Source organism: Poeciliopsis prolifica, unplaced genomic scaffold (genome assembly GCF_027474105.1).
Source record: "Poeciliopsis prolifica strain line A6 unplaced genomic scaffold, Auburn_PproV2 SCAFFOLD010, whole genome shotgun sequence".
Lineage (NCBI taxonomy): Eukaryota > Metazoa > Chordata > Actinopteri > Cyprinodontiformes > Poeciliidae > Poeciliopsis > Poeciliopsis prolifica.
Window position 1 is genome coordinate 6253390 of NW_026562385.1, and position 9801 is coordinate 6263190.

At 41.5% G+C, this 9801-nt stretch overlaps 2 protein-coding genes across 12 annotated transcripts in view; one reads left to right on the forward strand and one right to left on the reverse strand.

Moving 5' to 3' along the window:
- Positions 1-6329, forward strand: part of cacna1aa (calcium channel, voltage-dependent, P/Q type, alpha 1A subunit, a) — a 65792-nt gene extending 59463 nt beyond the window's left edge. For 10 of the 11 annotated variants that reach the window (XM_055035249.1, XM_055035251.1, XM_055035255.1 and 7 more), the window contains one exon: positions 825-6329. In XM_055035249.1, the coding sequence (XP_054891224.1) occupies positions 825-1625 (801 nt within the window). In that variant the 3' untranslated portion in view covers positions 1626-6329. The remainder of the gene's footprint in view (positions 1-824) is intronic. The other variant, XM_055035260.1, reaches the window with a different exon arrangement.
- A 1753-nt stretch (positions 6330-8082) lies between these two features.
- Positions 8083-9175, reverse strand: ier2a (immediate early response 2a). Its single transcript, XM_055035261.1, has one exon. The coding sequence runs from the start codon at positions 9029-9031 to the stop codon at positions 8507-8509; it is 525 nt and encodes a 174-aa protein (XP_054891236.1). The 5' UTR covers positions 9032-9175; the 3' UTR covers positions 8083-8506.
- Positions 9176-9801: the final 626 nt, after the last annotated feature.

Consider the following 9801-nt stretch of genomic DNA (forward strand, 5'->3'; position numbering starts at 1 on the left):
ATGAAGTCAATATGTGTCCAACAATCTAGCAAATATTCATTAAAATTAGAGACGCATCGATCCCATCTGTCTGCAAGCTGAATGAAAGCTGTGCAGAGCAGAGTCCTTAAATTGTTGTCCTACTGAAACACACAAGAAACCATTTTAGATTAAATATGGTGCCTATCAAGCTTAAAATGATTGGATTCTCAACTAATTTCTCAGTGCTTCTCTAATAACAATTTATATTTGCTGTGACCAGCTGCCTGATATTCCTATCTAGTGTTTTATCACATCCCACCACTAAATGTTGCTTTCCTTGAAAAATGGCCTCAAAGGTCTTTAAACACCGGAAAAATACAACAAAGTTAATTCTAGTGAACTAAAGATGTTTTCTGTTTTTATTCTCAATAGTTACACTCTGCTGTGTTTGCTGGTCTGCAAATCAACCCTTTAACTTTTTTTTCTTCTGTCGTCTTTTGTTTTCTTTCCTCTGCATGATATCTTGCTTCTCTTTGTATGGTGCTGTTTGGAATCTCATCTCTTATATTCACATCTTCTACTCCTGTTTATCCACTGCTCTGCTGCTCGTTGATGCCTTTATTATTATTATTTTCTTCCACAAACATCATGATCGGGGCTTTTCTTCTTGTTGTTGCTCTTAAATCTTGTTCTTGTCCTCCCTTGCTTCTCTATTTGGCTTCCTCTGTCTTTCTTGCATTCCTCTTACTCCTTCTCTGTTTGTTTTATCCTCTGTCTTCATCATCTTCTGCTTTGTTCTACATGTTGTGTCTTTGAATTTGTGGTTCGTTCTTTTTATTTGCTTTATTTCACTTTTTGTGTAGGGCAGTAGTTCAGTCAGCGGAAGTCCAGTTCCATCGACCTCGGGAACCAGTACACCACGAAGAGGTCGCCGACAGTTGCCTCAGACCCCTGCCACACCTCGACCCCATGTCACGTACTCCCCTGTAGTCCGTAAGTCCATGCCCACTCCTCCTGTGGGACCGCAGGGCAGACCCCCAGCCCCAGGTCCCCGCCACTTTTCTCCAGAGCCTCTTCAAGGGCAGGGTCCACCCCCAGCTGGAGTCCCAATGGCCCATCATGGCACACCCCGCCAGAGTCATCATCCCCCACTACGCTGGGGTGACTCAGGTGGAGGAGGCGGTTCCATGGAAGGGGATAGCTGCTTCTACAATCAGGAGTACCAAGACTATGATCCACAGCATGAACCGCCTGCCTATGAGCCAAGTGCCATGCAGGGTGGAAACCCTCACCCCCACGCCCTGGCTAACCACCCTCTGCCTCCTCCCACACAACCGCAGTCTCACAACCCCCAAGCCCTTCCTCCTTCACAACCTCATCCGGTGAACAACCCCCACCCGCAGCCCTCTCGCACCTCACCCAGGACTATCAGCCATGCGATTCCTCCCACCACTGCCCTGACTGGGCCTGTGCAGAACCAGGTTCAGCCTGCTGCCCAGCGCCGCCTACCAAATGGCTACCGATCGTCATCCCCTTCCACACACCTCCATGGACCTCCACACACTGGGCCTCACAAGGTTCCTCCTCCGGCTGGGCATCCGAGGGGTCCCCGCAAGGGACTGCACGAACCCTATGGTGAGAGGGAGGAAGACGATTGGTGCTAGCCCCCGGGGACGGGGGAGGGATGTATAATCAATAGACTGGGGAAAAAAGAGAGCTCCTAGCCAGAGCAGTGACTGCCAAGGGAAACCACAACCTTTCTTTTTCATCTGGTTATTAGTTTTCGTCACCCCAACTTCTCGGGGTGCCACGTGGACGCTTCACGGGATGAAAGATTTCTATCAGCGTAAAAGGTTGAGTCTGGAGAAACAAGAAGCAACAACTTTTGTGTTCTGCTTGCGTTGTTGATCATCTCTTGATGCCAAAAGAGACCAAGCTCAGATTTAAGTTTTTTTAAGGTGGGAGGAGAAATGATAGACACTACTCTTTGTGTCTTAATTTATGCCTCTGGCAATGAGCTATAGCCACTTACAAGATGTCAAGAGTTGCGACTCGATAAAAGACACTTTAAAGTCAGAGCAAAAGGAACAACCTTTTATTTTCCTTTTATAACGTTTTCTCGAGGCTAACTATTGAGCTAGCCGTAAAAGTAGTCTAATCCAACCCTCCCAGCCACCAATGAAATATTGATGAGTTTTATCATCTGTGTTTTTAAATCTGACAACGAGCCCTCTGCCTGTAAATGGTAAGAAGGCTAAGTGGGTGGGAGAGTTGGGAAGTGTTGCAGGGGTGGTAAAACGTCTCTGTCAAAAAAGCCAGAGGACTGAATGGGTGTGTTGGCAAAATTTAACACACTCCTCTCAGAGACAGAAAACAAACAAAAAAACTTTAGCCAACCTCATCCCATGACCAAGAAAAAAAAAAAAAACGAGGAAGGATTTCACCAACAAAAAATAACTGTTTTCTGCAGTATTTCTTGTTCTACTCCTGCGGCTGCTTCTTATTCTTCCTCCTCCTCCTCCTCCTCTTCTTCTTCAGAACATCGAAGCTTGAATCTTCTGTTGCACACCACACAGCTTCGTTTTTTTTAAGACTTGCGGAGTTGTAACACTTTATGGAATCCTGCATGAATGCTACAAAAGAATACTAATGATACAAACAACGAGAATCTACTGTCTGTTTGGGAGGAGGGGGTCTCTCCTCCTTTCCGCTGTGGTCTGTAGGGTTTCTCTCTTTTTTACTGAAAAATACTTTCTGTTTCTCTCTTTGTGCTCTGAATGACATTCCTCTTGCCGTACCTTCATTTTCAGTAAAAATCAAACGACAGAGGGCTACAAGGGAAATCAGATAGTTATTGTATGTTTATCGCGGGTGGGTGTGGTTGGGGGGTGGGGGGCGTTTTGCTTGCTCGTCTACTGTCCGTTCTGTGCCAAATGCCTGCCACTGATACAGCTGGAATTGCACATATTTTTAGTGAAAGTGACTTTTTTGTAACAAACGTCATCATGCTATTATGATATATTGGGTAGCAGGGTAAACTTAACATGGACTGATTGTTTTATTTTTTATTTTTTTTTCGGGTTATTTGTAACGTGGGTTCAGTGATGGTGAAATAAGTCAGACAAATCAGTAACTCAAATCTTAAAGTCTTCCAGGGTTTGGGATTCAAACAGAGGGATCAGAGAGGAAGAGACCAATAGAAAGGCACAGAAAGGAGAGAAACTCTTCATCTTTGTTTTTCTTCGTCTCCGAGGGAAATGTTGGATAAACTGCTAATGTAATTGCTTGTATTTGATTAGTGATTGTGAGAATGAGATGGATGTTCTGCGTTTATTATTATTATTTTTTCATTTTTTTTGGAGCTCAGGTAATCCTTTTTCCAACCCTGTGATGAACCTCTAACACTCAGACATGCTGTGGGAGAAGGATTTTTGCTTGTCCCCTCTTTAGAGATGGCTCTGGTAACAGGCACAGAAACTCACAGAGCTCCGGAGGTAATCAATCGGATAATATCTGCACTGGGAACATGTCAAATAATCTGACATATACCTTTGAAAGAGGTGGACTTGATTTAAAACAAGGCAGAAGGATGTGTAAATTGTTCAATGTTTAGCACCACTAAACATTTTACTAAAAAAAAACAAGATTGGGGAAAAAATTAACTCTATGTCGAGACATGCTTCTGAAGATAAGAGCATGTAATGTTTTTATTTTAAAGGGGATTTTTACAGATTTTCAACATTACTGTTTTATTCATTCATTTATTTGTGTATTTTATGTACTGAAAAGACAAAAATAACAGGTATCTCAAAAGGTTCTCAAAAAGCTACTAACATCGTTGTATGCAACCTTTAGATGCAGAATCTGAAGGTTGTTTCATTTAGAAACTGTTCATCCATTCTGAACAGGAGAGCTAAAGTGCAGTTTTAGAACAAGGAAGGTAATATAGTTTTGTAATTCCCACAAACCACATGATCTCTGTCCCCTTTATCCTTCAGCAAGCTTAAACATTTTCAAATGGCAAACCGCTCCAAGATGTGCACAAAATGAATGCAAGCTTTCAGTTTTGTGTCTAACAAAGATTCACAACTACACAGCAGACGTATCAAGACTTGTATCAATTTATTATGGTAGAATTTAAAGCATTACTGCCAGTATTTTTGGACTTACCATATTTATTATTATATTTTGTTATGTGTTAATTATCCATTAATTCTGTCTTACCAGTCAACTGTCTGCAGCAGTGATAATAACAACTCTTGAGATTAATATAAAAACCCAACAAAATGCTAATTATGGCTCACTCACATCTCTTATGATTAGTAATATATTATATTTACGTTGAATATAAAAATACATCAGCTTTGCCTTACAATGTACAAAGACAACCTAGTCTTTTGGAAAATCCATAAAAAATATATAAATGTAAATGATTATGAGGTTGTGTTGTTTTAAAAGGTATGCAGTTATGAAATATTAAAATGTGTGATGCCTATAAAGCATTCAAACAACAAAATTTATCAATAACACGCCCTTTACAAATGTATGTTTCCAAAAAGAGTTGCTTTGTTAAGGTCCACAATAACTGTCCAGATTTTTCCACTTGAAAACCAGTTTCTCAATGCATAGCTTGAAAGAGGGGCGGGGCGGTTGTAGAAAATAATAAGTTTCTGTCTTACATGTTTGAAGTCTCAATAGAACCATGTTTTGACTCTGCCAGTTTCTGTGTCTGCAGCCAGGTGTTGTTAGCTCTCTCAGGCAGGTGATAAATCCAAAATGTTTGACACCACTGGCGACCTCCAGGGGGTGCAATATGACAGTAAAACTCAATTCCGTTTGAGTGAGCGTTGTGCTTGTAGCATTTTCTCTCACCTCCAGACCACCTCATCAGTGTTCACCTTGTCAGCAGGTGAGCGAACTCCACTGTAGCACAGTTGAGACGGGTTGGAGAAATGACGTTTTGGGCTTTTGCTGGTATTCTGGAAATCACCTGGGTTTCTGAGTGTTTTGCTCCTGTGCAGCTTCCGATTCCTCGTCGGTGTGTTTCTCTGTGTGCCTCAAAACAACCCCGGTCACCAACGCACACCACTGTCTGCCCCAGAGCACTGCTGTTTTTCCGTTTATTGTGTTTAAGTTGACCAGCGTTTTGAACCTGGAGGCCTATCACACGTTGACCAGAGAATGCATCAAAAACAAAAACAGAAATGAAAAATAAAAACTGCCTATTAGTGTCTTTCCAGCCTTAGTGGGATGTCACAAACAAGTACTTTTCACATCACTACACTGAAGGAAAAAAAAGTAAAATAAAACATCAGAAAGCAACTAGGTATGTAGCTCCTGGTTGTGGGGTGTGGAAGTGAGCTTTTTGCTCGTATGTATGTACACTGGTGAATGTGTTTGGGATCACTGAAGTTTTATTTCTTGTGCTTGCTTTTGTTTTCTATGCTTTGTCAGCAGAAATCCTTTTTCAAGTTCTGAACATGTCTGTCATATCATTGTGACAGTTCGCGATTGTCCGTGTTTATGAGCGCGTGTGCTGTCAGTCAAACCTCTGAATGAGACGTTCAAAACCTGAGCATTCACTTTTCCATCTTTGTGTATATGCTGCAGTAAAATCCACTAACACGCTGATTAACCACACGAGTTCTTCAAAAAGCAATGTAAAGTCGCAATGGGGAGGAGAAAAGTATTTTTTGTTTGTTTGATTGATTTTTTTTTTAAGTATAAAAGATTATCAAAAAAGTTAAAAAAAAATCTAGTTCCAGAAATGCATGTGCTATGTGCATGCCACACCGTGGGTTAAAAGTCATCTTCAGGACAGAAAAGAAAAAGCACATTAATTAATTCAGAGAAATAAGGGGAAAAAAGATATATAAATAGATAGATGTTTTTAAAAAATCAAAAAAAGCAATGTTTCTTTTTTTCTTCTATTTTTGAAAACAAAAAAGACAAAAAGTAAAAAAAAAAAGAAAGAAAAAATGAAAACACTGAAGAGACTTTGGTAAGACTCGAAGTCTTGTTTCTTTTCTTCATTTATGGGGTTGAGACACAACACATCCAAGTTCAGGACACCGCAAAAAAAAAAAAAAAAAAAAAATTTAATTAAAAAGAGAGAATAAATAACACAGTTCCGAAGATGGTGTATTCTCTTATCTACTCATGTGAGGATCAAGGGGTGCAGCTAGCCAAATCTGTTGATGTGCTTGTTCTCACTGGCTGTTGGACCTTTGATCCTTCACTAACGTACCCCCCTCCCTCTCTAACTCTTATCTCTCTCACTCTCGGCCAGTCTCACCGCTATTTCTACCAGTGCATTTTGTAATTCCAAACAGATCTCTTCCTAAAGAATAAAATCCAGAGAGAATGCACATGCCTTTGCCTTTTTTTTCCCCCCCTATTGTCTTATTTTGCAAAGTGTTTTTATGCTTTGATGTTTGGCCAGTCCATGGCTAAGCATGCATTTATTCACAGGAATAAATGCATGCTTAGTTCTTCACTGAAGTTACCAAAATGATTTTGACAGTGACGGCTACTATCATGCTGTTACATTTAAGATGAACACTAGTCTATTTTTATGTAGCTTGACAAGTCAGAATGTCAGCAATATTCCAGCTATAGAATATTTCACTTCAGATGTTCCCACTTCTGTCACATATATATCTCTGCAAAGCTATGCAAGGTATATTATTTAAACTCTTTTTGAAAAGTATTATCTGGGTAAATTTTTCTTTTTTATTATTTGAGAACTTATTGAAATTGTTCAATTGTGATATGGCTATTCCAGAAGTACTGATATTTTAAAAGGGAACTATTGGGTATGAATAAGCAGCCATGTCAAAAACGAGATTAGAAAATGCATATCAGTGTTGCAGACAAGCACTGAACGTACCCATAAATGTATTGTAGTTGCTTTTCTAATGTCCGCATCTGAAAAGAAACAGGCTAAATGGTCTGAGTGGGTGGGAACCATTTGTCACTCAGTGAGGAAATCAATGCATCAGCCGAGGCATACGCCATATGCCCTGCTTTATTACTTTAACAAGTATTCAATTCAATAAATTAATTGAATGTGATACATTGCAGACTGTGCATCATCCCGGAGATTGATAACAGCAGTTGTTGTATATTTTTGGATATGGTCACCTAACTAAAATAATGGCCAAAGTCATTTTCTGAAAAATAAAAAATAAAAAAAAACACCTCTCCCTTTTTATTGCAAAAGATGATTTAGACACAAAATGACTTGAGCCATTATTTTATAGGAAGGTGACTATATGTTGTGAGTGGCTAATGATGAATTCAGATCAGCTTTGAGCTCATCCTGCTTTCCCCACATTGCCTACTGGCCTTAGTTATGGACAGTGCACAGGCTTTGATATTTTCAACATATGCAAATATAAAGAACTCTCAGGTCTTTATAAACAAAATAAATGAGAACTAGGTCACATTTCCCATGGCTGATATTCACAATGTATTGATATTCAGCAATTCCAGTGTGTATGACGCTTGCACTTTCACAGCCATGACCAGATCCCCGCACACAGACGGCACTCCGGTTTCAGCCGGAAGAATAAGCTCTCAGTTGAGGCCTCCCGCAGCCACACACCCCCTACTGAACCCTCCACCCCCTTTTTTTGGTCTATTACCCCTTCCCCCAAAACAAACACAGCTTCTGGTGAATCCCTGTACAAGTTACATTAAACTTTTAATTATTTCTGTCATTACTGCATATATTTTCTTGATTAAACACTTTTTTTTTTTGCATTTTATTAACAATGCAACAATTGAATGCTCTTAAGGTGAAAAAATGTGTACTCCAACTCACTATCATGTAGTAATACTTGAGGAGCAACAAACCCTCCATTGTTTTCAGTGTTTGGCCAGTCAATGGCTTTACAATCCCCCCACCCCCCTTCTTTAGGACCAAAGTCTCCTGAATGCTCCCTCGTTTTATTGTGCTAATCAGCATGGGGGGATGTGAAACTGTGGGGGAAGGAAAATAACTTCCAAGCACCCAAACAAGGTTCCAAAGGCACACTACTTTCACACAGAGTTTTCCCAAATGCAAATCCCTTTTGTGGATCTCCCTGAGTTACGTAAATCCAAAGGAGAAAGAACAACAACTCCAGACTGTTTTCAAGTACAAAATGTTTTTAATAAATACTGAGGTAGTTGCACTCAATGAGAACTTTACACTTGATCACATCTTCTATGTTAAGTCAGGATGTATGCAATAACAAGTTCGTATTAAGTTTGCTATGTGAAGCAGCAACAGAGTTCACGTTTATGTGAAATAAGTTGATGGAAGGCAGAAATGGTCCCAGTCCAAGATAAGTTCCGCCTGTGTTCAGACGAAGTTATGAGGCATGGAGTCACGTGAACTGCAGCGATCCAACTGGTACGAGCCCAAGCTGTCCCCTCAGGGCCTCCGCTGTGCCTCGCGTGTAACCCAGCCCAGACACTGGAACAGGCGCACCGCAGTGGGGCGTTCATGGACCCCACGGGGGCCGAGTAGAAAACTTTCAGAAGTCCTCTCTCAGGGTGTTCAACACGCTGCTATAACAGTCTGGAGGGGGATGGGGCTCGGGGAAGGTCCCAGCTCACTACAACAGTTTGCGTAATCCACCAAAACTGAGCTGACAATGAGCTGTTGAGCAGTCCCATACTCCAGCTTCGCCTTCTTACACGGCAGGAAGTCCGGCTCGGCGGTAGCTTTGCCCCGTCTTTTCCGCGTGTGGTGCGGCGGCCCGCTCAGACAACTACTATCCTGGCTTTGCGTGTCGCCCTGCGCGTCGGCGGCCAGGTGAGGAAGAGAGGCGGGACCCTGGAGCTCTGGAGTGCCGCTCGCCTCTGTGGTCATCTTAACCTCGGAGGGCTGCTGTTCCTCGCGCTCTTCCTCCGTACTTTGATTCGTCGTCTGCGCCGCATGGTAAATGTCTCGAGCGGATTTCATCACCAGAGTCAAGAGGAGGCTCCGGTGCAGCCGCAGACCCCCACGCTGCGTCCGGGAGCTGTACAGTTTGCCCAGAGCCACCACCATGATCCGCTTGGCCTCGGCGCTGACCTCCATCACGCAGCTTGTTTTGAAACTAGTCCGGGGAAGGAAAACAATCACTTCAATGACGCCCTTCGCTCCACTACAACTCCACTCGTAGACACAATACAGATTCCACGCGGGACAGATACTTATAACCTCGCTGACGTCACACACGCCAAGCGTCATCAGTCACAGGGCAAAGTCCCGCCCATCGGCCGTGGAGCAGCTGTGTGGGTCAACTGTGAACTATTTTTAATCAGCTTATGACTTTGGCTTGAAATCAAGTCCTAAGATTGTAAATAAAAGTCACTGATAAAATAACCCATAAATGGATGGCTATGAATTTCTTGCACAACAATAATAAAGCAATGTAATGTGGTATTTATAGGAAAGACATGTTGAAAGCAGGGGTGGAAATCAGCACCCGTCACTGGCCAAATGCGGGTAAAAGTATGAAGTGTAAATTGGAGCGAGTTGACAATTTGAACAGAAAAAAAAGCTGCATTCAGTTTGAACTACTGTCCAGGGGAGGACTGACCTTCTGGAGTCCAGATTGATGCATTTCCTGTCCATTTCTGATGGCCCTGCTGTCATAATTTAACAAAAAATAAACTATATTAAATGTAATTTTTATCAACCACAACACCCCATTGGTTGATTTTATTGAAGGACATTGGGCTTTGTAATTCAAAGCCGAAATTATATTTACAAAATTACAATTATTAAAATCAAGACCACAATTATGAATGTCTTGAAAAGTGATATAAGTGTAAGATTTACACATTACTAAAAAAATATGACTT

Bases quoted from the DNA above. Each gene is read 5' to 3' on its own strand.
- ier2a (XM_055035261.1), bottom strand. From the start codon at position 9,031: ATGGAGGTCAGCGCCGAGGCCAAGCGGATCATGGTGGTGGCTCTGGGC.